At 46.1% G+C, this 27,547-nt stretch overlaps 1 protein-coding gene across 4 annotated transcripts in view; it reads left to right on the forward strand.

The window, feature by feature from the left end:
• The window catches only part of smpd4 (sphingomyelin phosphodiesterase 4), a 76,292-nt gene that overhangs the window by 39,367 nt on the left and 9,378 nt on the right, over window positions 1–27,547 (forward strand). For all 4 annotated transcript variants that reach the window (XM_038793840.1, XM_038793849.1, XM_038793857.1 and 1 more), the window contains 6 exons: window positions 3,931–4,082; window positions 12,365–12,455; window positions 15,934–16,034; window positions 17,358–17,521; window positions 20,356–20,561; window positions 22,689–22,925. In XM_038793840.1, the coding sequence (XP_038649768.1) occupies window positions 3,931–4,082; window positions 12,365–12,455; window positions 15,934–16,034; window positions 17,358–17,521; window positions 20,356–20,561; window positions 22,689–22,925 (951 nt within the window). The remainder of the gene's footprint in view (window positions 1–3,930; window positions 4,083–12,364; window positions 12,456–15,933; window positions 16,035–17,357; window positions 17,522–20,355; window positions 20,562–22,688; window positions 22,926–27,547) is intronic.

Here is a 27,547-nt window from a genome sequence, read left to right on the forward strand (position 1 = left end):
GCCTGCATGATGCATGTTCTGATGCTCAAGATGGGAAGGGTGCCAAAGGCTGGCTACGAGTTGTTAGTGCCAGTAGTAAGTTTTAGAAGGAGGAAGCTCTAAACCTATTGTCATTTTTGTACATGAAAGATCATGAGTTCTGATCATCAAGAACAGAGTTCAGTGAATTGTAGCAATCTGTTGCAGATCTGACCTTATTCCCTTTGTTCATCCATATTGTTCATCCAAGACAAATCCTGTGGCCTGCATGTTTTTGCATCAGTTCAGTGTCTCTTTGTGACTTTATTTTTCGGGTGGATGGTTTGTTATCATGTGGGAATATTTGTTGTGATTTCACACGAGGATTTCCTGCTTGTGGTACAATTGAAACGATGACCCATCTCCTACAGAAAAGGATTGGCCATTTCCCAGGTAACACTAAGAACAGCAGCCATCATGGAGTGTAATGTTATATGGGGCTTACCAGATAACCTGGGTAATGGATTGTTAGTATTTTTTATTTCTGAGGCCATAACCTGAGCTTTGAGACTTGGCTGCTGTAGTGGGCCTGGTAATAGAGAAATCTGCCAAAATGCTGAGTCAAAGTGGTATGTCGGGGGATGAGCTCCACATTCATGTTGCTCCTGATTGTTGCTCTGCTCAGGAATTACAGAGCGCAGCAAATTCTAGCCTCGTCCCTCTCTGCTCAACTAGAGAATGCTGTGAAGGTGCAAACAGCATGGAAGCCGACAGATCATGGAGGGGAGGGAAGGCAGTTGTCCTGACATAATTCGAGTCGTACATATGAGACATGATGTGATCCCAAGTCACTTGGCGTTTGGTATTCGATTCAGTGTTGTCTCTGGTATCGTTATTATTGCTGCCTGTCTTCACTGCCATCTAGGCTGCTTATGTTTTGCCAGATATATTCCCTTTCCCAGTCAGCAGTGTGGCACACTCTGCTACTGGATGCTTTGCAGTTAAGAATTGCACTAACCTTCCCCACCCAGACCCCCTGAAGGTTGTAACTCACTTGGGCTTAATCCCCTTTCCGATATGTTTTCCCATTTTTGACTTCAGTTGGATTTCCTTATCTTTATAGTCCTCTTTCCCTGAAAACACTGATTCTTGGGGGTAGGGTTCCATGTGAGAGTCTACACAGAGTGAATGTTAGCCATTCACTTGCAAGATGAAATCACAGCCTTTTCCTCACTAGATGTTCCCACTATCCACACACAAGCCACAACATCGCAACTAGGAGCAGAAACCTAGGCTTGCCTGTTTTGTTTTACCTCCAATCCTTGGCAGGGATTCTCAGATGTCATATCAGAGGTCATGGCCTGACCGTCACCTTGGTCAAAATCCATCAAGTCTACAGAGCCAGGAGGGGAATCTAGGTTCCCCTGGACTGGATGACCGGGTTGATGCATTATTTTTTTTAGGAAACATTTTATTGAGGCATTTATAATATTAACATATTAACATTCTAAGTAACAGAACGGTCCGACACACGCAAAAAAAAAAGTAACATGCCCAACTTCCCCCACCCTAACTCCTAGCTACCCATATATTAGATTCCCTGCCCTTATTATCCACTTCCATGCCCCCCACCTCCCCATCTTCTGCTGACGGTCAGTTTTCCTTAAAGAAGTTGGTGAATGGCTGCCATCTCCGAGCAAACCCCTGTATTGAACCCCTTGAGGCAAACTTAATCTTCTCTAGCCTGAGAAACTCTGCCATGTCACTGATCCACACCCCCGACTTTGGAGGCTCCGTGTCCCTCCATCCCAGCAAAACCTGTCTCCAGGCCACCAGAGAGGCTAAGGTCGAAACGTCTGCGTCTCTTCTCCCCCTGGAGTCCCGGATCTTCCGACACTCCAAATATTGCCACCTCTGGACTCTGAGTCACCCTCTATTCCAGGACCTCTGACATGACATCTGAGAATCCCTGCCAAAATCCCCTCTGCTTCGGGCAAGCCCAAAATATATGTACATGATTCGCCGGACTTCCCCCACACCTCCCACACCTGTCCTCCAACTCCTCAAAAAACTACTCATCTGGGCCACAGTCATGTGAGCCCTGTGGATCACTTTGAACTAGATTAGGCTAAGCCCGGCACATGATGAGGATGCATTGATTCTTTTCAGGGTCTTCTCCCATAGCCCAACTTCCAACTCTTCCCCCACCCCCCAACCCGTCTTCCCACTTCCTCTTCACCTCCCTGATTGGGGCACCTTCCCACTCCATCAATTCCTTATATATTTCCAAGACCCTCCCCTCCCCAATCCCTGTTTTTGACATCACCTTATCCTGTAGTCCCCTTAGTGGGAGGCGAGGGAAGCTTGGAACCTGCCGGAATCCGTTCCCACCCAGTAACTCAAACTCCTCCTCTAGCCCCTCCAGGCTCGGGAAACCCTCCTCAATGAAGAGATCCCCAAATCTCTCAATCCCTGCCCACTGCCACGTCCTAAAGCCCCCATCCAACCCCTCAGGAGCAAACCGATGGTTATCACAGATCGGTGACCACACCATGCCCTCTCCAGTCTCGTATGCTGCCTCTGTTGCCCCCACATGCTCAGTGCTACCACTATTACTGGGCTTGTGGAGTACCGAGCCGGCGAGAATGGCAGAGATGTCGTTAACAGAGCCTCCAGACTCCTGCTCTTGCAAGATGCCGCCACTATCCACTTCCTAACCATCAAAATATTAGCCGCCCAGCAGTAATTAATAAAGTTCAGAAGGGCCAAGCCTCCCTCCCCGCTCAAGAAGGACCTTCTTCATCCTCGGGACTTCCCAACCCATCTAAAACCCAAGATCGCCACGTTCATTTTCCGAAAAAATGCCTTGGGTTAAAGATTGGGAGACACTGAAACACAAACAGCAATCTCGGGAGGACTGTTATTTTCACAGTCTGTCCCTCCCCGCCAATGACAACGGGAGCACGCCCGACCTATGGAAGTCCCCTTTCATTTGGTCAATCTCTCTGCCCAAATTTAATTTATGGAGCTGACCCCAGTCCCTTGGCAGCTGAATCCCCAGATACCTAAAACTCCTTCCCACCATTTTGAACGGCATCTCCTTCAGTCTCCTTTCCTGCCCGCTTGCCTGAACGCGAAGATATTGCTGTTGATCTTTCTGTTGCTCATGTTTAGTTTGTAGCCTGAGAACCGGCCAAATTCCTCCTGTATTCCCATAATTCCTGCAATGGGCCTGTTATATACAGGAGCAAATCGTCCACATAGAGCGAGACCCTGTGCTCCACCCCACCCACTCCCTATCCCCAGCCAAATGTTCAATGCCCTCAGCGCTATTGCCAAAGGCTATGTGGCCAGGCCAAACAGTAGTGGGGAGAATGGGCACCCGTGCCTTGTTGCCCTGCACAGGCTAGAATACTCTGACCGGACCAGTTTGGTCCTTGCTTTTGCCACAGGTGCCTGATAAAGCAACCGGACTCAATCCACGAATCCCTGTCTGAACCCGAACCTTCCCAGAACATCCACTCCACCCGATCAAAGGCTTTCTCTGCATCCGTGGCCACCACTACCTTGACCTCGCGCCCCTCCGCAGGCATCATTATCACATTTGGGAGCCGTGCATTATTTTCGACACGATCCATGGAATTTGTTTGGGTGGGGTGATGCTTGAACAGACGATGCTATGGGTGGATGGCACCCAGGTTTTGTCTCATTTCCCAGAAAAGCAAGTCAAGCTACTAAAAAGTGACTAGGAGAGAGGAAAGTCTGTGGTCCTGGAAATGTACTTGTTGCATAAACTAAAGTGGGTATAAACTATGCTATTGTTTCATTTTAGTTTAATTCTGTTAGCTCTACCCAGAGTAGATGTGAGTGCAGCCAGTTCACTCAGTCAAATTTACCTCTACACAATGTTTTAACATTGAATTCTTCCCCTGTGTGCTTTGCATTTTCTAACATCTGTTCTACATTTGATAGGAACCCTTCACTCCAACAGAGGAGCATGTACTAATGGTGAGGCTGCTGGTCAAGCACCTTCACTGTTTCTCCAGCAGCACAAAGCAGGAGCAAGCCTTACCCTCACCATCAACTCATTCTCACACTGGGAGTCCACTGGAGGAATTCAAGAGGTGAGCTGCCTGCTTTTCTGAGTTTTGTGTTTGTTGACATTTCTGATGGGCAAAAAATGGAGACAGAGGGTAGTGTAATGGGCAGGTACTCTATATGGCAGCATGTGACCAGTTGCATCCTGCAAGATCTGTGTTGAGGGCCAAATAGTTACTGCATTCATTATCAACTGCGAAAGTGGAATAGAAAGTCACCTTTCCACATTTTCAAATAACATAATGGTAGATTGACTTGAGAGCAATGTAGATGGAAGCACAAAATTACTAAGAAATGTTATAAACTTATAAGTGAATGGACCAAACTGTGGCAAATGGATTGACGTCATCTGCTTAGGAACTGAAAAGGTACTTTCTAAATGGTGAAAAGCTACACACAGTGGAGGTCCAGTGAGACGGGTACATAGAGACTATTAACAAGTTCAGAAAATAATCTAGACTATCGGAATGCTGCCTTTATATCTAGAGGAATAAAGTACAAGGGGGTTGAAGTCATGCCTCATCTGTACAAAATCCTGATTAAACCATGTCTCGAGTACTGTGAGCAATCCTGGGCACTACATCTTAAAGCTCAGAAGTGGTGCACACATTTACCACAATGATACCTCGATTCCCAAGTATTAAATTATAAAGAAGGGTTAAACAAACTGGGATTTCACTACCTGGATATTAGACGATCATGGGGTGATTTGATCAAAGTTTCCAGAGAATTAAATCATTAGAATCCCTACGGTGCAGGAGGAGACAAGTTGGCCCGTCAAGTCTGCACCGACCCTTCGAAAGAGCACCCTACCTCGGCCAACTCCCTGCCCTATCCCCGTAACCTAACCTGTACACCCCAGGACACAAAGGGGTAAGTAAGGGGTAATTTACCAAGGCCAGTCCACCCTAACTGCACATCTTTGGACTGCGCAAACTCCACACAGACAGCCACCCAAAGCCAAAATTGAACCCAGATCCCTGGTGTTGTGAAGCAGAAGTGCCAACCAGGATAATCGGGGGAACAGATAGGGTAGATGGAGAGGAACTATTTTAGGTGGTTGGTGAGTCTCGAACTGAGGGCATAGTCCACAAATTAGAGCCCAATATATCAGGATTCGAAATAGGAAAAGGTGGCAGAAGTTCGGAACTCTTCTGTGAACAGCAATTGATGCTAGATCAATTGGAAATTTTTAATCTGTGTTACAAACAGGGTGAAGCAGAACTAGTGCAATCTTTATTCTCTTCCCCTACTGTCTGTAATAAGTAAGCTTTGAGAAGAAATGTGAATATTTTTAAACATATGTGTGGGCAATTTGAATAACCAACAGCTAGTGTCCCAGGGGTTGAAATACATATTCACACGCTCAAGCTGAATTCTAGTGCTTGATAGAATTCACACATGATAGATTTACAGTTAGTGCACTTGTAAAAGTTATAACCAAAAGTAATAATTGATAATGCCCACGATTATCCTGTTCCACAAAACATACTTCACAGGCCTGATGGAAAGGACATCATTATCCCTTGAGTGCAGTTTAAGTAAATTCAATAGCCAGTCACGTGCCGAGGTGGTTTTCAGGATTCTCTTGAAGAGATGGACTTTCTGAAGGTCACAAAGCTGGTTGCTGTTGTCTCTGTGCCAGTAGTTTGCAGTATTGGTGGACCTGAAAAGGAACAGGCTTGGAGACCTATACAATGTTAGTCTCCAGTTCTTAAGGCATAGATGTTACTGTCTTTCTGCTGCTGCTGTATGACTCTGCTGACAAGGCTTAAAGATTAAAAAGGGAGACCAACGCGGCTGCCCCTACCATGTGTGGCTTCTCTCCGTTCCCTTTCCCGAATATTGTGTTGGTCTGACGTTGATTAGCCACAACCTGGTTTATTGTTTGAAGACATTCATCTGGAGGGAGGTATTCAGACAATCACCACCTTTAGCTTCAGAAAGACCCATTCAAATCAGGACCTCCTTTTGGATGGTCCCAGGATAATGGGTAGTTGGCACGTCTTGATATGCCATACATCTTTTTGTCCTTGCGAGACAGGATGGCAGTTTTTGAATTCGCTGATCAGATTAGATGATCTTCGATGGCCAGATTTTACAGCACACATTGTCTATTTTAAAAGAAAAGTCAGTTTCAAAACAGCGAATAGATATGGGACAAAGTCAGGTGTATGGAATTTGGTGACACAGCAGCCATGATCTGCTGGGGTGTGGATAGGTAGCAGCTGTTGCCCTTAGTTGAAGGGCCAGTAATGAGGGGAAACAGTTCAAGGTAAGGGGCAAGAGGTTTATGGGGGATTTGAGGAAAAACCCAGAGGGTGGTGACTGTCTGGGATGCACTGCCTGGGAGGATGGTAGAGGCAGGTTGCCTCACATCCTTTTAAAAAATACCTGGATAAGCACTTGGCACGTCTTAACATTCAAGGCTATGGGCCAAGTGCTGGCAAATGGGATTAGACAGACAGGTCAAGTGTTTTTCATGCGTTTGTACAGACCCGATGGGCCGAAGGTTTTCTTTTGTGCTGCATTATTCTGCGATCTCATTGAATTGAGGAATATAATCAAGAGACTAAATGACCTTCTGTTCCTGTGGAACCTGTTTTTGTTATTTGTTCATGGGATGTGAGCATTTGTTGCCCATTCCTATTTCCCCAGCCTTTCAGAGGGCAATTAAGAGTCAACCACATTTCTGTGGGTCTGGAGTCACATGTAGGCCAGACCAGGTAAGGATAACAGATTTCCTTCTCCAAAGGACATTAGTAAACGAGATGGATTTTACAAGCTGGAAACTGTTCAACCTGTAGGAGCTGGTTTAGCACAGTGGGCTAAACAGCTGGCTTGTAATGCAGAACAAGGCAGCAGCGTGGGTTCAATTCCCGTACCGGCCTCCCAACAGATACCGGAATGTGGCGACTAGGGGCTTTTCACAGTAACTTCATTAAAGCCTACTTGTGACAATAAGCAATTATTATTATTACCTCCGACGCTCCCAGGCCAGAAGCAAGATGACCCCAACCTCTGTCACAAGCTGCAATATGCAGATTACGCCTGTGTGTTCGCACGTTCAGAGGCTGAGCTACAAACCATGGTCAACGCATTCACCGGGGCATATGAGAAAATGGGCGTCAGACTAAATTTCCCACTCCTGCCACTATGTCTCCCACCCTCCTGTATGCATCAGAAACATGGACAATGTACACCAGACACCTTAAATCCCTAGAGAGATATCACCAATGTTGCTTCCGCAAAAGCCTGCAACTCCACTAGCACGATAGGCTACCAACCTGAGCATCCTCTCCCAGGTAAATATCCCCAGTATTGAGGCACTGGTCATGCTCATGGGTGGGTCGCATTGCCTGCATGCCCAACACTAGATTCTCACAAATGCTCTACTATGAGCTCCGCAATAGCAAGTAATCACTAGGAGGGCAGGGGAAATACTACAAGTACACTCTGAAAACCTCCCTAAATAAATGCAACACCCCCATCAACACGTGGGAAGTGCTTGCCTTACAATGCACAAACTGGGGAAAAAGCATCTGCAAAGGCACCAATCTCCCCGGGCATCGTAGGGGTGAAGCATGTGGAGGCAGAAAGAGTGTTTAATCCAGAGCATCCTACTGACCCACTTCATCAAGCACCACCTGCCAAACCTATGGCAGAGTCTGCAGATCCAGGATTGGAATATTCAGCCACTGCAGAACCCACCTCCCTGGACTGGAAACAAGTCGCCCTCGACACTGAGGGATTGCCCAAGAAGAAAAAGAACAACAACAATCGACAATGGTTTCATGGTCATCAGACTTTTACTTCCAGATTTTTTTATTGAATTCTAATGTCACCATCTGCCTTGGTGGGATTCAAACCCAGACCCCCGGAGCATTACCCTGGGTCTCGGGATTACTAGTCCAGTGATGATACCACTACGCCACTGCCTCCCCAGTGCCAGCATCAAGCTATCCCAACATAGGGGCCCCCCTACATCTTAAATGCTCCACACTGCCCCTTGAAATACTTTGACCAGGTACAGCATTGATTAGATGCAAAGTAAAATTCCCTCCAAACAGGTTCATCAAACACACAACTTGTTGCAACTTTAATCTCAAAACTGTTAAGTTGCTTCATAATGCTCAAGTCAAGTACATCAAAGATTAAATAAAATTTCCCTTTAAAATTCTGTGCAAACATTTCCTACTAAATCCTGTTACTGCTGAATTGGAGCTCACTAACCTTGCACTGAATTTGAAAGCTTGAATTCAGTCCCTGCTTCCCTCCAACTCTCTGACCTGGAGTATTTTGAATACTTTTTCTCTAATTTGCTTCACTGCAAAGTTTAGTTTCCAAGCTCCCAGCTCGACAAGCTTCCATTTGACTTTTGTGTATGAGCACCAGGATAGACATGTAGCATGCCTCATTTCAGATGGTAGCACTCCTAGTCCCAAATCCAGCTTGATTCCAGGACTTCAGCTGATCGATGCTATGCTGAGAGAGTGCTGCATTGTCATTACACCAAGGCCCAATTCAGGTGGACATTAGGTATCCTGGTAGAAAAGCAGGGAGTTCTCAGAGTTGTGGACTAACATAACGACCTCACTTAATGTCACCCACAAATCAGTTACCTGGTCATTTACCTCGCTACCTGAAGGACCTTGGCTACTATGTTCCTTTGCATGTAAAGTGTTTTTGGATGCCCTGACTATGCTGTATAAATGGCATGCACTGGGGAGAATTGGCCTTCACCTTGTTGCTTTCCATGGCTAGGAACATCGGAGCAGGAGTGGGCAGTTTAGCCCTTTGAGCCTACTCCAACATTCAATAAGATCATTCCTGATCTGCTTGTGGTCTCGAGTCCAATCTCCTGTCTGCTCCTTGACTCACTTGCTGTACAAAAATCTGTCTAACTCTGCCTTGAATAAATTAAAAACCTAGCCTCCACCACTTTCCGGGGAAGAGCATTCCCCGGAAGAGCAAGCGGCTGGTTTAGCTCACTCGGCTAAATCACTGGCTTTTAAAGCAGGCCAGCAGCACGGTTCGATTCCCGTACCAGCCTCCCCAGGCAGGTGCCGGAATGTGGCGACTAGGGGCTTTTCACAGTAACTTAATTGAAGCCTACTCGTGACAATAAGCTAGTTTCATTTCATTTCATTTCATTCCCCACACCAGTGACCCTTTGGGAGAAAGAACTTCTCATCTGTCTTAAAAGGGAGGCCTCTTATTTTGCTCATTTCTGTCTCTTCCACAAGAAGAAACATCCTCTCAGCACCCAACCTGTCAAGTCCCCTCAAGATTCTTGTCGGGTATCTGTTCAACCTTTCTTCAAAGGGTAAGCCCTTCATCCCTGGAATAAGTGAATCTCCTCTAGACTGCCTGTTCAACAATTATCTTGAATAGAGACCAAAACTGCACACCGTATTCTAGATGTGGTCACATCAAGGCCCTGTAAAGCAGCTGTAAAACTTCCCTACTTCTATATTCCATTCCCCTTGTAATAAATATTCTATTTACCTTCCTAGTCACTTGTAACACCTGCATGCCAACTTTGTAATTCGTATACCAGGACACAGTTCTGCAGTCTTTCTCCATTTAAACAGTATACTGCTTTTCTATTCTTACCAAAGTGAACAGGTTTACATTTACTCTCAAACTCTGCAAAATTTGTGGCTGCTCACTTAACCTGCTGGTATCCCATTGCAGACTCTATCTCCTCTTGGCAACTTACTCTCCTACCTATCTTGGTGTCATCAGCAAATTTAGCTGCCATACATTTGGTCCCTTCATCCAAGTCATTGATACAGCTTGCTAATCTAAAACGGATCCATTTATCCCTGCTCTCTGCTTCCTGTTGGTCAACCAATTGTTTTATCCATGCTGTGGCCACATTATGGCCGCATTGAGGGGTCTGGCTACGCAGTGCTGTCATTCCTCCTGCTGATGTTGCAGTAATACCGCAAGTACCTGGCCCCATCTGTCAAAAGAACCTGAAGGATTCATCCTCCGCTCAACTGGTCGTAAATTGAGTCCATTTCCTACCAGTCCTTTCTCAAATGTGCTAAAGACATGGTGGCAACTTACCACACAACCTTAAATGAATTGGAGGAGTATAGAAATAGATTAGAGAAATAATACAGGGAGGGAACAGAACTGGGTTACAGTGGTGACAATAAACAGGGTCAAAATGTTGAAGTAAGACATTGGTCGAAGATATTGAAGAAGAATCAACAAGGGAGCAAAGAAAAGCTGTATTGAGCTTATAATTGGAGCAAATGGAATTTTGGCCTTTATAGCTAAAGGAACAGAGTATAAAAGTAGGAACTGTTGCTGCAACTGGTACAAGGCATTGGTGAGACCGCACCTGGAGTACAATGTGCAGTTTTGGTCCCCTTATTTGAGGATGCATTAGAGGCGGTTCAGAGGAGGGTCACTAGATTGATTCCAGACATTAGGGGGTTTGTTATATGAAGAGCGATCACTCAGTTGAGGCCTGTACTCCCTTGAATTTAGAAGAATGAGAGAGATCTAATTGAGATATATAAGATGATAAAAGATATTAACAAAGTAGATGTAGAGCAGATGTTTCTTCTTGTGGGGCAATTTCGAACGAGGGGTCATAGTTTTCGGATAAGGGGGTAACAGATTTAAAACCGAGATTAGGAGAAATTACTTCTCTCAAAGGGTCTTGAATCTGTGGAATTCATTACCCCAGAGTGGGGTGGATGCCGCACATTGAGTAAATTTCAGTTGAAGGCTTATGGAGAATGGGCAGGAAAGTGGAAATGAGGCGGATATGAGGTCAGCCATGATTGTATTAAGTGGCAGAGCAGGCTCGAGGGGCAGAATTGCCTAATCCTGCTCCTAATTCTAATGTTCAGAATAATATGCAAGTATCATTTCAGAAAACATGCTGACTGAATATTAAGTTTTGTATTAAAAATCCTGAGATGGTATATAAATGTCAGTTTTGGAACAGAACCAGATCACGTAGATGCTGAATGGGCTAGAACAGGAAATCGGTGGTGTTACCACTTTGTGTGAAGAAATAATTGAAGAGCTGCTGGTGGAATATATCCGTAGAGTGTTGTCAGTTAATGCTGGGCACTGGTTGGGGCCACACGTGGGGAGGTTCGTTCACCAAAAACATCTGTGAAATTCCAAAGCAGGACAGAGGAGAGCAATAAGACTAATCTAAATGCAAAGGAGATGTACTGAAGAGATCTGGGGAAGCTCAATGGTCGCAAGAGTAGTGATCTCATATTGAGGGGTGCATGATGATAAATATTTTGGACAGTACATCCAGAATATTCCTTGAAATTCATCAGGAACATTAATCAGAATATTTAAATTTAATTCCTTGAAAATTAAATGTTAAGTTGATAGTCTGAAAGATGACTTTCCTCAAAGGGACAAACATTTGGAGCCAGGCTGGGTGAGGGGGAAATATCTCGTGCTGAAGTGAGCTTGGCTGTGATGTGAGAGGGCCAGAAGGATGGGTTATAGTGGGAGAGTTGGGAGACTGGATGGATGAGCTTTGCTAGGTAAATTAGAATATTCGAAGGATGGTGGTTAGGTTTATTGAAAGGATGAGAGTCATCAAGCAAATGGCTTCCCCATGTTTGGCTTTGATCATTTTTATTCATTGTCAGGATGTGGGTGACCAGGCTGACCCTTGTTCATTCCTTGTTGCCCTGAGAAGTGGCTACGTGAACCTCTGAAGTGAGTGTGTCTGTTATCAATAATGATAATACATTTATAGGAGGAAATGTTTTAGTGTTTGGGTTCAGTGTGATGTGGGTAATCTTTTGCCCTCAATGTAGGAGGTTGCATTGCAACATCGCAGGTTGAATTACAGCAGGCGATGCTGTCAAGCAGTGTTCTTCAAACTTTTTTTCCGGGCACCCATTTTTACCAACCAGCCAACCTTTGCATCACACGCCGGCCGACCTTCGCAACCCACCATTTTCTCTTACCTTGTTTGCTGCTGACAAAAATGGAGGAAATGGTTTTGGGTCCCTTTGGCCCTCGTACACGCTCCTCCAATGGAACCTGTTGGATGAACGTGAAGCTTTCCGATGTCAGAAATTATGGAGTCTCCATCAGTCCAAAGTTCTGAATTTTTTTCCTGTAAAATTTTATCAAATAACCCCCCCCCCCCCCCCCCCCCCCGAACTTGTAAAAAAAATAAAATAAATGAATACAATGAATAACCCCCCCCCCCCCCCCCCCCCCCCCACCGAACTTGTAAAAACAAAAGGCTGTGACCGATTTTTTTTTTTTTTAAAGCAAGTAATTTGTTCTGATTTTCTTGCAGGGCGGTGATCTCGTGCTTTTTTCAGCAGAAGCTTTATGTATTCCTGCAGCAATGTTTCAATCACTGGCCCCTGGATGCCTCCTTTCGAGCTGTATGTTACAATCTAGCACTTTTTCTTTTACTGTGTACCGCATAGAATAGCATTTATACAAAGGAACTATGTTCTCCTTCTAAAATCACAGTAACTAGCATCAGATTTCATAGATGTTTGCCAAAGTTCGAACTTTGCCATGTTCTGATGCTGGGAAGTGAATTTCACACTGGTCGGCATTTACAGGCATTCGGTGAGATTATTGAAAGGCGAGGGATTGACTGACAGAATCTTACAATATGTTTAAACAAGGTCAAATTAAAAATTCTCATCCTCATCTTTAAATCTCTTCTCATTTCGGAAGTTTCCTCCAGTCTTACAACATTCTGTGAACCCTTAACTCCTCTGGGCTCTTCACCCTCTCCTCCCCACCTATCACCACCATTAGTGGTCATGCCTTCAACTGCTTAAACTCCGTGAACCTGTATTGCCTCTGGCCCCCTGCCTCTCCATCTCAAAGACCCTCCTTAAACCCTGTCCAATATTGTAAAACAAGTGGTAGCCTTGATCAAATCCGAAATGTATCCCAGTGTCTGGAATTTGGATGTATCAGAACATCATTAAAACATTTGTGAACTTTTGCTTTTCTAACAGACCACAATGTAATCCTTGTGTGTTTAGTGTACTGCAACCAATTTAAGAACGAGGAGCAGGAGTACACCACTTGGCCTGTTGAGCTGCTCCGCCATTCAATACGATCCTGGCTAATCTTGGGTTTCAACTCCATTTTCCCACCCACTCCCCATATCCTTAATTCCCTGAGAGACCAAACATCTGTCTATCCCAGCCTTAAATATATTCAACAGTGGAGTTTCCAAAGCCCTCTGGGGTTGAGAATTCCAAGGACTCAAACCCCTTTGAGTGAAAACATTTCTCCTCTTCTCAACCTAAATGATCGACCCCTTATCCAGAGACTGGGTTTTAGATTCCCCCAACCAGCGGAAACAATCCCTTTGTCCACCTATCAAGGCTCTTCAAAATTTTGCATGTGACAATGAGATCACCTCAAATTTCTAAATTCCAGAGAATATAAACCCAATTTACTCAGCCTCTCAAGATGGGACAATCCCCTCATCCCAGGGACCAACCTAGGGAATCAATGTAAGTGTGTCCTTTCGTGAATGTGCTGACCTAAACTGCGCACAATATTCCAGATGTGGCTTCACTAAACCCATGTACAATTGTAGCAAACCTTGTTATTTTTATACTCAAATCCCCTTGCAATAAATGCAATTAGCAGCGCACCCCTCCCCGATGAACTCAATGCATTCTATGCCCGGTTCGAGCAGGTAACCAACAATCCGCTGTCGAGTGCTCCAGCAGCCCATAATTCACCCATACCCACCATCACAGCTTCCGAAGTCAGATCGGCCTTCCTGAAAGTGAACCATCGGAAGGCGACGGGTCCGGCCGGGATCGCTGGTCATGCACTCGGAGCCTGCGCGGACCAGCTGGGAGAGGTATTCGCAGACATCTTTAACATGTCCCTACTCCACACCGAGGTCCCCACCTGCTTCAAGAAGACCACCATCATACCGGTACCAAAGAAGAACCAGGCAACGTGCCTCAATGACTACTGTCCGGTGGCCCTGACTTCAGTCGTAATGAAGTGCTTCGAGAGGTTGATCATGAAGCGCATCACCTCCATACTCCCAGAATGCCTTGATCGACTGCAATTTGCATACCGTTGCAACCAGTCCACATCAGACGCCATTTCCCTGGCCCTACACTCATCCCTAGAGCATCACGAAAAGGACTCCTACATCAGACTCCTATTTATTGACTACAGCTCCGCCTTCAACATCATAATCCCAGCCAAGCTCATATCAAAGCTCCAAAACCTAGGACTTGGCTCTCCACTCTGCAACTAGATCCTCGGTTTTCTGACCAACAGACCACAATCAGTAAGAATGAACACCAACACCTCCTCCGCAATAGTCCTCAATACCGGTGTTCGCAAGGCTGCGTACTTAGCCCCCTACTCTACTCCCTGTACACACACGACTACATGGCAAAACTTTGTTCCAACTCCCATCTACAAGTTTGCTGACGGTACGATCATAGTGGGCCGGATCTCAAATAATGACGAGTCAGAATACAGGAGGGAGATAGAGAACCTAGTGGAGTGGTGTAGCGACAACAATCTCACCCTCGGTGCCAGTAAAACTAAAGAGCTGGTCATTGACTTCAGGAAGCAAAGTACTGTACACACCCCTGTCAGCATCAACGGGGCCGAGGTGGAGATGGTTAGCAGTTTCAAATTCCTAGGGGTGCACATCTCCAAAAATCTGTCCTGGTCCACCCACGTCGACGCTACCACCAGGAAAGCGCAACAGCTCCTATACTTCCTCAGGAAACTAAGGAAATTTGGCATGTCCACATTAACCCTTACCAACTTTTACAGATGCACCATAGAAAGCATCCTATCGGGCTGCATCACAGCCTGGTATGGCAACTGCTCGGCCCAGGACCGCAAGAAACTATAGAGAGTCGTGAACACCGCCCCGTCCATCACACAAACCTGCCTCCCATCCGTTGACTCCATCTACACCTCCCGCTGCCTGAGGAAAGCGGGCAGCATAATCAAAGATCCCTACCACTCGGCTTACTCACTCTTCCAACTTCTTCCATCGGGCAGGAGATACAGAAGTCTGAGAACACGGACGAACAGACTCAAAAACAGCTTCTTCCCCACTGTCACCAAACTCCTAAATGACCCTCTTATGGACTGACCTCATTAACACTACACCCTGTATGCTTCATCCGATGCCAGTGCTTATGTAGTTGCATTGTATATCTTGTGTTGCCCTATTATGTATTTTCTTTTATTCCTTTTTCTTCCCATGTACTAAATGATGTGTTGAGCTGCTCGCAGAAAAATACTTTTCACTGTACCTCGGTACACGTGACAATAAACAAATCCAATCCAATCCTTAAGTGCTTTCCGGAAATGCATGTGTGACTTGTACAAGCACACTAGTCTCTTTGACTATCAATACTTGCTAGTCTCATACCTTTTTAAAAATTCTACTATTTTTATTCTTATAACCAAATTGAATAATTCCACTACCTTACATTATATGCCATCTGCCATTTTGTTGCCCATTCACCTAACCTGTCTATATCTTTTGAAGTCTCTGTCCTTCCCACAGTTCATCTTTCCACCTAGTTTAGTGGCATCACCAAACTTTGATACTTTGTCAAATATAGATTGTTAATAGCTGAGGCCCCTCAGCTGTTCCCTGTATGCTATCTGGAGCAATGCTGATCCTTTCTTACTATTTTGCCAGTGCGTTGCCATGTAGTTATAGTATAATTCTGATTAATCTTTTGTAATCTTCGGACACAATTTAGCTGAAGGAACAAAATTTCTAATTGTGCTGTCAAGTTTTTTTTTGCTCACAAATGGCCACTTGGATAGGAGGTTCTGATTTTAACCTGCTTCCATGTTACTTTGTTAATCATTTTTTCCCTGCAGGTTTTAGAAACATGGCTCAGCTATCTGCAGCCATGGAGATACGCAGCAGAGAAACTACCCAACATGATTGAATCTGTGGACCGCAGTGTGCCAGACAAATGGTAAATCACATGGAAGTCCTAGATATAGTAGAGTGAGATTATAGTGTACAAATGTAAATGAACAAAGCCTTCGAACTTCGAGTCATTGCCACTTCAATGTGTATTGTCCACTGCTTTGCTCACAACCATGTAAAACAGCTTCCTTTATATTTATATTATCCATGCTTACCATTTGAGAGATCTGGACGGTGTTCCCCATCGCTCCTTTTTCCAATAGAAGCAATTATCTTCCGTTAGTCTTGCTCAGAACAATAAACTCTAATTTTCTTACGGTATTGTATCCTGCATTGCCCAGAGTATACCAAATTTGTCCTTGCCAATTAGCCTTTGACCTATCAGGAGTGAGGATAAAGATATATTTTGAGTTCTGTACTGTGGAAGTGAAGTGGTTTGGTGAACCAGGTTTTTGCCAAGAGATGTGGGAACTGTAGGTTAATATAAATGAAGCTGTTTGCATACCAGGATGGTAAATGCTTATGTGGACGAATTAGGTTGAATGTTCTGTTTTCCTGATGCAATTTATGTATTTTAAGATAGTGAATGGAAGATGGCTTGATCTGGTTGGATTCTAGAAATGGAATGAGATTAAAACGTTAGACCTATCTTTAATGGGAGTCATGGAAAGGGATTTGGATCTTTGTTGCGTTTTATATAGAGGGCGTTTCTACAATCAACCTTATTTTTTGTATTTTCAATGTTATTGAATGAGTACTCGTTTCACTGTTTGATACTGACTGAGATTATTACGCTTTAGTCCCAAACTGCCAAGATCTCATTTTAATTTCCTGTGCCATTGTCAGCCTTGGTAATTCCTCAGATTCACTCTTTCCTCTGTGCTTCCCCCTCTCTCTGCCAAATAAAATGTAAGTGACCTTGCAATACCTATTAAGGTGGGATCTAATAGAGGTGTTCAAAATTAGTCAGGTTTTTGAGAGGTGAAAAGATGTTCCCAGTGGATGGTGAGTCAGTAAGAAAGGGATACAGGTGGAGAATTATGAGTGCTAGAGCAAATGTGGACATTAGATCAAATTCCTTATTAGAATGTGGGAGCTTTGATGAAGAGATTGGAATATTATTTTAAAAAGAAATTGGATATGTATTGACAAAGGATATTTGGAAATGGGATTAAAACCAGTTCTTCAGTTGAAGAGCTAACGGTACAATGACCAAAGTGGTCATGGACTACTGTGCAATTTGTTGAGAATGACAGCTATCTTTGTGGAAACATTGAGTTTGGAGGGTATCTCTGTTTTCAAGTCACAAACTGAAACCATTGGGGTTATTCCATTATATCCTACTCCTAACCATTCTTCTGTGTCACAGGGCATCATTTGTGCAGGAAAACCTGCTGATGTTCACAAAGCTCTTCCAAAGCTTTCTGAATCGAGCTTTGCGCACTGACCTCGTCAGCCCCAAGAATGCACTGATGGTGTACCGAGTGGCCAAGGTATACAGTCAGCCTAACCTTGGTGAAATGATCAATGAAGGTAAGGGTGATGGTCGTGCTAGAACATCATGAAGTCCTCACTGTTTCTAATTAATTTCTTGCCTGGGCACTCCTTTCAGTCATCCAAATCCCTACTCCTTCATGTGGGTAAATCTGTTGCAGTAAATTCGTAATTGATTTCTGAAGAGATAATGGACTGCAAATGCGACAAATGTAATTTATCCAGAATTCAAAAGGCCTTCAACATGGTGTGTCAAAATAGGTTAATGAATAAGGTTAGAAAGTGTGGAGTCGAACGTGGCAGAATAGATTGTTGGCTGGCTTTGAGATGAAGCAGAGAGTGGGATTAAAGTATAATTATTCAGAGTCACAGACTGAGAAGTGGATATAGAGGCTCCGCAGAGAAGATTTATAAGGAAGATACCAGAAATGCATGGGTGTATGTAACAGGTGTTCAGGCACCCTGGGCAATTGCATGGTCAATCTCAGCCCCAGGTGCCCTGGAGTCACAACGCAAGTGTATTAACCAACAAATCTTATAAAAATACCCAAAATCTTTGGCCCAATAATTACAGTCACGAGGTTTGTAAGTTGAAATACAACTATTGTTTATTTATACAAAGAACTATGATGAAATATGCAGTAAATACAACTGGATAACAACAAGCTAATGCCTACTATCCACCCTCTACCGACCCCCTACCCACATACATAAGACAGACAAACACAGATGGGGAGGGGTGGAGGTGAAAAATATTACGGGTGAAAGTCAAAAGATAAGGGCCTTTTCTTCGATGGCGTTTCTTGAACACACTTTCTCCACCGCAAACTGGTTGACTAGAGTCTTTGGTTTATGGCTGGAAATGTTTTTTTTTGTAGAGTCATTCATTCAGGGTTCCTGTAGTTTAGAAAATGCAGTACTCACAGACAGCAGGCTTTCTGGAGAGGCACCTTACTTCTAATCAAACTGGGCCTTCAGCTCAAGGTTCACATGCAGACCTCTATCTCTATAGATAGAGTTGGTCGATCTACCTTTGCTTTCCAAGAGAGAGGCTTAGTCAGTTCTGGATTCTGCCTGTACGTAGATTAAACAGGCCAAGTCTCTTTTCTTTTGGGAGGGACTAAAAGGCTGAGGGAAGGGGGGGGGGGGGGGGGGGGGGACCAAATAGAAATCTTTAAAACCATGGAAGGTTTTGATGGGGTGGTTACAGAGGGAATTTTTCCTTTTGTGGGGAGGAGCAGATCACGTGGCCGTCAATATAAGGTAGTCGCCCAGAAATCCAATAGGGAATTCAGAAGGAATTACTTTATCTAGTTGAGTGGTAAGAATGTGGAACCGCTACCACAGGGAATAGTTGAAGTATTGAAGGTGAAAGTGGACAAGTATATGAGGGTGAAGGTAAGAGAGGCTCACAATGACATGTTTAGATGAGAAAAGATGGGAAGAGGGTCAAGTGGAGCATGGTTTGGTCGAATGACCTGTTTCTGTGGCATGTATCCTATGTAATCCAAAGTAATAACTTGTGGCCTAGGGTAAGACTGGAGATTCAGTGGATATAAAAGCCAGGCCCAATGTGGTAACTGAGCAGAAAATTCGATGATATGATTTTTTCTTTTTTTCCCAATGAAGGGGCAATTTAGTGTGGCCAATTTGCCTACCCTGAAAATCTTTTGGTTTGTGGGGATGAGACCCATGCAAATACGGGGATAGAATGTGCAAACTCTATACGGACAGTGACTCGGGGTCGGGATCAAACCTGGGTCCTCAGTGCTGTGAGGCAGCAATGCTAACCACTGTGCCACCGTGCCGCCCTGATGATATAATCTTCATGTTGAGAGTTAGCTGGGCTTCTGATCACTGACATGTTCTGGGTATTGTGTACAGCCATCCAGTGAGGTACAATAAATCCTTGCTCTGATTGCTTCTCCCGGCCCCCATACCAACCCAAATATCCCCCCTGCAAACTCTGAACTTTCATATGAAGGACATGCTTCAGGAGTAACCAGTGCTTGTGGAATCTGTACCCAAGGACTGACCAGTGACTTCAAGAGAAGAGGAAATGGTAGAAACAAGTTAATTGTCAATTATGTTTTGAAAGGCCTGCCACGTGGGGAAATGCACCCCTCGAGAGGGATTGCAGCTCCATCCGTTAATGGCATTATGATGCTGAACCTCATCCAGACAAAGGAAAAGACCCAAAGTATTTACATTTATAAAGAACCTTCCACAACCTTTGTATCCCCTCAATGCTTTATTGGCATGAAGTGGTTTTGAAGTCATGCAAAGTTGTAAATGCAGCAAGCAAGTTATACAACATAGTGCCGTAAGCAATTATGTAGCACAGTGGCTAGCACTGTTGCTTCCCAACGCCAGACACCCGGGTTCAATTCCCGGCTTGGGTCACTGTCTGTGCGGAGTCTGCTTCCTAGGCGCTGGCCTGCCGGATGCCTGGTGATCCCTCGCCGCTGGCCTGTCGGATGCCTGATGATCCCTCGCCGCTGGCCTGCCGGATGCCTGGTGATCCCTCGCCGCTGGCCTGTCGGATGCCTGGTGATCCCTCGCCGCTGGCCTGCCGGATGCCTGATGCTTCCTCGGCGCCTGGTGATCGCACAGCGCTGCCCCGCCGGCTGTGCAGCGCTCCCACGGTGACGAGCCTTGCCCATTTCCCCGCCACCATCGCCCATCGCATTGCTGTTCCAGAGTGTCCGTCTGAATCGCGTTTGAGCCTCTGAATTTGGACTTGGGCTTTCTGACTTTGGTGGGATTGCTGCTGGTGAACCATGACTATAACTAATTACCCCCAGGCATTTCCAGCTAACAGTTTTAGTTTCTCTATCTGTGTAAGCTCTCAATTATGTCTTGTTTTACAATAGCTGAACGCTTGTTCCTGGAGCCTGATCCCATGCACCATCCGAGGCAGCATCGTGTGTACGCATCCCCGGGTTTCAGCAGCAGCTTCATGTCATCGTGGCATTCCCCAATGACAGATTCATCCTTCAGGGTAAAAAGTCACGTCTACAATCTGGAGGGACAGGATTGTGTGTACAAGCAAATGTTTGGGGTCGACGTCAGGAATTTGGTAAGTACAAGGTGCTGAGACTTCCTTCCTTAGTGTGCACTTGTGTACAGAGTAAAATGTAACACAGTACAGCTTGAGCAAAGATTCTCTGTGTGGAATACAGCTGGGGGTTGTAGGAAAAATGAGAAGAGCCATGGCATTTTCTGCCTCCAAACTCCCTGAAAACACTGAGGTACAGGTCCCGCAGGTACTGACTGTCACTTGAGAATGGATCCCACAGGAACGGATCCCACCTGCACTAATTCTCACAGATACATGCCCCAATGGCACTGATTTCCACTGCGGGGGCATGCCCTGGAGGTGCTGATTCCCGCTCGGGGGCGTGCCCTGGAGGTGCTGATTCCCGCTCGGGGGCGTGCCCTGGAGGTGCTGATTCCCGCTCGGGGGCGTGCCCTGGAGCTGCTGATTCCCGCTCGGGGGCGTGCCCTGGAGGTGCTGATTCCCGCTCGGGGGCGTGCCCTGGAGGTGCTGATTCCCGCTCTGGGGCGTGCCCTGGAGGTGCTGATTCCCGCTCTGGGGCGTGCCCTGGAGGTGCTGATTCCCGCTCTGGGGCGTGCCCTGGAGGTGCTGATTCCCGCTCGGGGGCGTGCCCTGGAGGTGCTGATTCCCACTCGGGGCGTGCCCTGGAGGTGCTGATTCCCGCTCTGGGGCGTGCCCTGGAGGTGCTGATTCCCGCTCTGGGGCGTGCCCTGGAGGCGCTGATTCCCGCTCTGGGGCGTGCCCTGGAGGTGCTGATTCCCGCTCGGGGGCGTGCCCTGGAGGCGCTGATTCCCGCTCGGGGGCGTGCCCTGGAGGCACTGATTCCTGCTAGGGGGCGTGCCCTGGAGGTGCTGATTCCCGCTCGGGGGCGTGCCCTGGAGGTGCTGATTCCCGCTCGGGGGCGTGCCCTGGAGGTGCTGATTCCCGCTCGGGGGCGTGCCCTGGAGGTGCTGATTCCTGCTAGGGGGCGTGCCCTGGAGGCGCTGATTCCCGCTCTGGGGCGTGCCCTGGAGGTGCTGATTCCCGCTCGGGGGCGTGCCCTGGAGGTGCTGATTCCCGCTCGGGGGCGTGCCCTGGAGGTGCTGATTCCCGCTCGGGGGCGTGCCCTGGAGGTGCTGATTCCCGCTCGGGGGCGTGCCCTGGAGGTGCTGATTCCTGCTGAGGGGGGTGCCATGACACAGATTCTCCCTTACATGGCGGGGGGGTAACCCGTATTTGGCTTGGACAGGGGTGGGGGTCCAACTTGGATTCTCATGGATGACATGGATTCTCACTTGTGCGGGGGAGGGGTATGTGTCCCGGTGGTGGGATTCCCACTTTGGGGGGGGGGGGGGGTGTGTGAGGGGGGGGGGGGTCCCATTTGGGTGAGTGAGGGGAGGGGGGTCCCACATGGGTGGGCGAGGGGGGGGGTCCCACTTGGGTGGGTGAGGGGGGGTGCCACTTGGGTGGGTGGGGGTCCAACTTGGGGGTGTGAGGGGGGGGTGGGGCCTCCCACTTGGGTGACGGCAGCATGCCCGGTGACGTGGATTCCTGTTTTGGGGGGAGTGATGTGAATTCCCACGAGCTGCAGATAGAGAATCCCACTGTAACTCCCTGATATCCAAGCTCTTTTTGAGGGACTGTCTTATCGCCGGATTGTGTGTTTGTGCCGGGCTAATGGTAAATGAGGAGCTGAGTTCCCGCAATTTTTGGCCCAACATGTTAGTGCAGTGGCAGACTGCCATATTGGGCTTGAATGTTCTTTTATAACTAATTGTTTCGTTTTGCTCAACAACCTCTATTTACTTGTGTTTCATAAGAGGGTATTGAACAAAATGTGACACAACCACGAGGTATTCGTCCAGCTGATCAAACTTTGGTTAAAGTCTGAGGTTTTGAGGAGTGTCTTGGAGCAGTGCGAGGCTGAGCGGTTTCAAGTGGGAATTCCAGAGCTCGGGGCCCAGGTAGCTGAAGGCACAGGCAACTGTGGTGGAGATTATGGGGAATCGGTCTGGGACCCATTGGCCAAGGATGGTGGATGGGTGAAAGGGACCTGGTGCGAGTCGGGCCACAGGAAGTGAAGTTTGAGTTGAGCTGATGTGCAAGGCAAAGTTAAATGGCAGGTAAATGAGTGGAAAAGTGATGTCTAAGCATTGGCTCCTCCTGCAGGTACTGAAACTGGCACAGCTAATAGCACAGGCCAAGCAGACTGCCAAATCTATCTCCGATCACACAGCTGAACAGTCCACAGGCCACTCACTCATGTCCTTATTGGGCCTGTCTACCTATGATTTCAACACCTCTGCTTACGGAGGCAACGACCTGGATGACCTGGGACCTGATGAGATACGGAAAACGGATGAGTATTTGGAAAGATCACTGGAGTACTTGTGTCAGGTGTTCAAGGTAAGATTGACATTCTCAGTGTTTGATTCAAGCTGGGCCTTTCTCAGGACGTAGTGGAGTCCCCTCATGTTGCCCAGACTGGTTCCTCTGTTCATATCCTTGCAATGCTCAGGGACAGCTGAATGTTTATGTTCCCTTAGGGCGAAAGAATTCTTGCTGGGCTGTTCTAACTCCGCAACATGGCTATCAGTCTTTAAAGGACGTACGGGGAGTTGGACTAATGTTTTAACATTTGATGGTCTTTTTTTTAAAGCTCCAGGCCTGTACCACTATTAGAGGGGAGGGGTGGGGGTCCTTGGTGGTTGCAGACTTTAACGGATAATTCTGTTGCATTATGCAACACATGCATATATTCATCTGGGTGACCTTTCTGATTCATGCTCCTCCTCCATACATGATGGTCCAACACAATTCACCAGAAAAGCCCCCCTTGCCCTATAAACTATTACTTAAGATTCTGGATAGTGAACCAGAGATGAGCCGTGATTTGTTTTTACTGTTTAGATACTGGAAATGTATCTTGATCCACCTTCCAAATCTCTGTCTCAACGCTGCTGATAAACCACACAAATCAGCTGTCACTTTTAATTGTAGTATGTTATATTGTAAAGAATCTGACTAAGATTGCAATGATCTCCAAAATGAAGAAAAACTCTTTTTCAGCATTTGCTTCAGTATGTTTGGACCATCGACGGGTGATGAAAAGATTTTGTGGGTTTGATCTTGTGGATGGACCTCCCAGCTCTAAAAACATACCGTGGAATCGAGGAGCTAGCCACCAGCCCAATTTCCCTTCTGTCTTTTGAAGTTGGGCTGATACAAAAGATAAATTTGAAAATTGATCAAAAATGTTCACCAATATAGTTCAAAGCCTCCAAACCCTGTAGAAAACCAATTTTATTTAATTCATTTACAGGATGTGGCCGTCACTGGTGAGGCCAGAATTTATTGTCCATCAGAAGGTGGCGGTGAGCTAACTTCTTGAACCATTTCAGGGTGTCTAACTCCACTTATATGGTGGACCTGATCCAACATCCTGGCACTTGGTGTTGGCCTGTTCAAAGGTTTTTTTATTCATTCTTGCAATATGGGTGTCACTGGCTAGACCAGCATTTATTGCCCATCTCTAATTCTCCTTATCAGATTGGTGATAAGTCGCCTTTTTGATCCGCTGCAGTCCATGTGGTGTTAGTACACCCACTGTGCTGTTAGGGAGGGAGTTCCAGGATTTTGATCCGATGATTGTGAAGGAACAGCGATGATTCCAAGTCAGGATCGAGGAGAACTTGCAGGTAGTGGTGTTCCCATATATCTGCTGCCCTTGCCCTTCTAGGTGGTAGACGTTGCCTAACAGACCTTGGTGAATTGCTGCAGTGCATCTTGTAGATGGTACACACTGCTGCTACCATGTAACACCAGTGGATTAGATTGGATTGGATTTGTTTATTGTCATGTGTTCCGATGTACAGTGAAAAGTATTTTCCTGCGAGCAACTCAAAAAGATCATTTAGTTCATGAAAAATGGAAATAAAAATAAAATACATAATAGGACAACACAAGGTACACGGTATAAATACATAGACACCGGCATCGGGTGAAGCATACAGGGGTGTAGTGTTAGTCAGGTCAGTCATTAAGGGGGTTGTTTAGGAGTCTGGTAACAGTGGGAAGAAGCTGTTTTTGAATATGTTCGCATGTGTTCTCAGACTTTTGTATCTCCTGCCTGATGGAAGAAGTTGGAAGAGTGAGTAAGCTGGGTGGGAGGGGTCTTTGATTATGCTGGCCCCTTTCCCTGGGCAGCGAGAGGTGTAGATAGAGTCAGTGGATGGGAGGCAGGTTTGTGTAATGGACTGGGCTGTGTTCACGACTCTCTGAAGTTTCTTGCGGTCTTGGACTGAGCAGTTGCCATACCAAGCTGTGATGCAGCCAGATAGGATGCTTTCTATGGTGCATCTGTAAAGGTTGGTAAGAGTCAGTGTGGACATGCCGAATTTCCTTAGTTTCCTAAGGAATTGTAGGCGCTGTTGTGGTGGATGTATTGACTGTTTAAGATGGTAGAAGGGATGCCAATCAAGCTGCTTTGGCCTGGATGGTGTTGAGGTTCATGAGCATTGTTGGAGCTGCACTCATCAAGGCAAGTGGAGAGTATTCCGCCATGCTCCTTATTTGTGCCTTGTCGGTGGTGGGCGGGCTTTTCGGGGGTTCAGGTGGTGAGTTACGCACTACAGAATTCCCAACCTCTAACCTGGTCTTGTAACCATAGTATTTATATGGCTAGTCCAGTTCAGTTTCTGGTCACTGGTAACTCCCAGTTGATTGTGAGTGATTCAGCGATGGTAATGCCATTGAATGTCAGGCTATGGTTAGACTCTCACTTGCTGGAGATGATTGTTGTCTGGCACTTGAGGCGCAAATGTTACTTGCTCCTTGACGAGGCCTGAATATTGCCCAGATGTTGCTGCATGCAGTCTTGGACTGCTTCAATGTCTTGGGAGTCATGAATGGCATTGAACACTCTGAAATCATCAGTGAACATCCCACTTCTAGCCATCTGTTGGAGATAAGATCATTGAAGCAGCGGAAGATGGTTGTGCCAGGACGCTACTGTGAGAAACACCTGCAGTGATGCCCTGGAACGGAGATGTTTCACCTCCAACCACCACAACTGTCTTCTTCTGTGCGAGACAGGACTCCAACCAGTGGAGAGCTCTCCCTCTGTTTCCCATTGGCTCAATGCTCCTTGATGCCATATTCTGTCAAAGCCTGTCTGAAGAGGTCAGTCCTACCTCGTATTAAAGTGACAGACATAAGAAAGATTGTGGTCTGCATTTTGCATGTTCTTTGAATGCAAGAATGCACAGAATCTAAGCCAGTCTCTGGGTGCAAGGTCCTGCACTTAATTTGTACTGGCAGCCATTGTGTTGGTGCTCACTGTTAATATTAGATTGATGTAAATATGTAAAAACTGATGGTACTACTGCATCAGAGGCCTGCTGTAAAATGCCTGAATTCTAGATGAAGAATATTGGCACGCTAGTTCCTTTTCCTTTTTTTAAAATAAATTTAGAGTACCCAATTATTTTCTTTTCAATTAAGTAGCAATTTGATGAGGCCGATTCACCTACCCTGCACATCTTTGGGTTGTGGGCGTGACACGCGCGCAGACACTGGTAAAATGTGCAAATGCCACACTGACAGTGACCCAAGGCCTGGGTCGAACCTGGGACCTCGGTGCCACAAGGCAGCAGTGCCAACCACTGCGCCACCGGGCCATCTTAGTTCTTTTTCCAACTTTTTTGTGACCTAAACTATGTAATGGCATTTCTCAAGAAATGTTTGGGAAAGTTTTTTTAATATCTCATTACTTTGAGCCCTCCAGCATCCTGCTCATCTTATTAGAGTCTGCGATAAAATATCAGGGTGTGCGGTTCTCCATTTCCATTCCCTGATCCTCATTCACCTGCCAGTGGAAATCGTTTTCACAGAATAGTAGAATTGTTACAGAGCAGAGAGGCCATTCGGCCCATCGTATCTGCACCAGCTCTCCAAACGGGCATTCTTCTGCCCATCGTTTCTATTCAAATAATCATCAAATGTCCTCCTGGATTTTAAAAAAAAATTCCAATTCAGGGGCAATTTAGCGTGGCCAATTCACCTACTCTGCACATCTTTGGATTGCGGGGTTGAGACCCATGTAGGCATGGGTAGAATGTGAAAACTCCACACTTCCAGGCCATACTCGCTGTGTGAAAGGTTTTTCTCACATCATCTTTGCTTCTTTTGCAAATCACTTTAAATCTGTGCCTCTCTTTCTTGATCCTTTTGCAAGTGGGAGCAGTTGCTCGCTATCAACTCTGTCCAGCCCCCTCATGATTTTCAACATCTCCATCAAATCTCCTCTTGGCCTTCTTGTCCCCATGTAGAACAATCCCAACCTCTTCAATCTATCCTCATAACTGAAGTTTCTCATCCCTGGAACCATTCTTGTAAAGCTCTTCTTTACTCTCTCCAATGTGTTCACATCCTTCCTATCGGGTGATGCCCAGAACTGTACACAATATTTGAGCTGAGGTCTACCTAGTATCTTGTACAAGTTCAGCATAACCTCCTTGTTCTTGTATTCTGCCCCTGTTAATAAAGCCCAGAATACTATATGCTTTATTAACTGCTCTCTCCACCTCTCTTGCTACCTTCAATCATCTAAGCGCTTATACAATGAGGTCCCTCTGTATCTGCATCTCTTTAATTTTACCCCTTATTTTATCTTGTTCCTCCATGTTCTTCCTAGCAAGATGCATCATAGATCATAGAATTTACAGTGCAGAAGGAGGCCATTCGGCCCATCGAGTCTGCACCGGCTCCTGGAAAGAGCACCCTAACCAAGGTTAATACCTTCACCCTATCCCCATAACCCAGTAACCCCACCCAACACTAAGGGCAATTTTGGACACTAAAGGCAATTTATCATGGCCAATCCACCTAACCTGCACATCTTTGGACTGTGGGAGGAAACCCACGCACACACGGGGAGGATGTGCAGACTCCGCACAGACAGTGACCCAAGCTGGAATCGAACCTGGGACCTTGGAGCTGTGAAGCGATTGTGCTATCCACAATGCTAC

Source organism: Scyliorhinus canicula, chromosome 1 (genome assembly GCF_902713615.1).
Source record: "Scyliorhinus canicula chromosome 1, sScyCan1.1, whole genome shotgun sequence".
In the NCBI taxonomy this organism is placed as follows: Eukaryota; Metazoa; Chordata; class Chondrichthyes; order Carcharhiniformes; family Scyliorhinidae; genus Scyliorhinus; species Scyliorhinus canicula.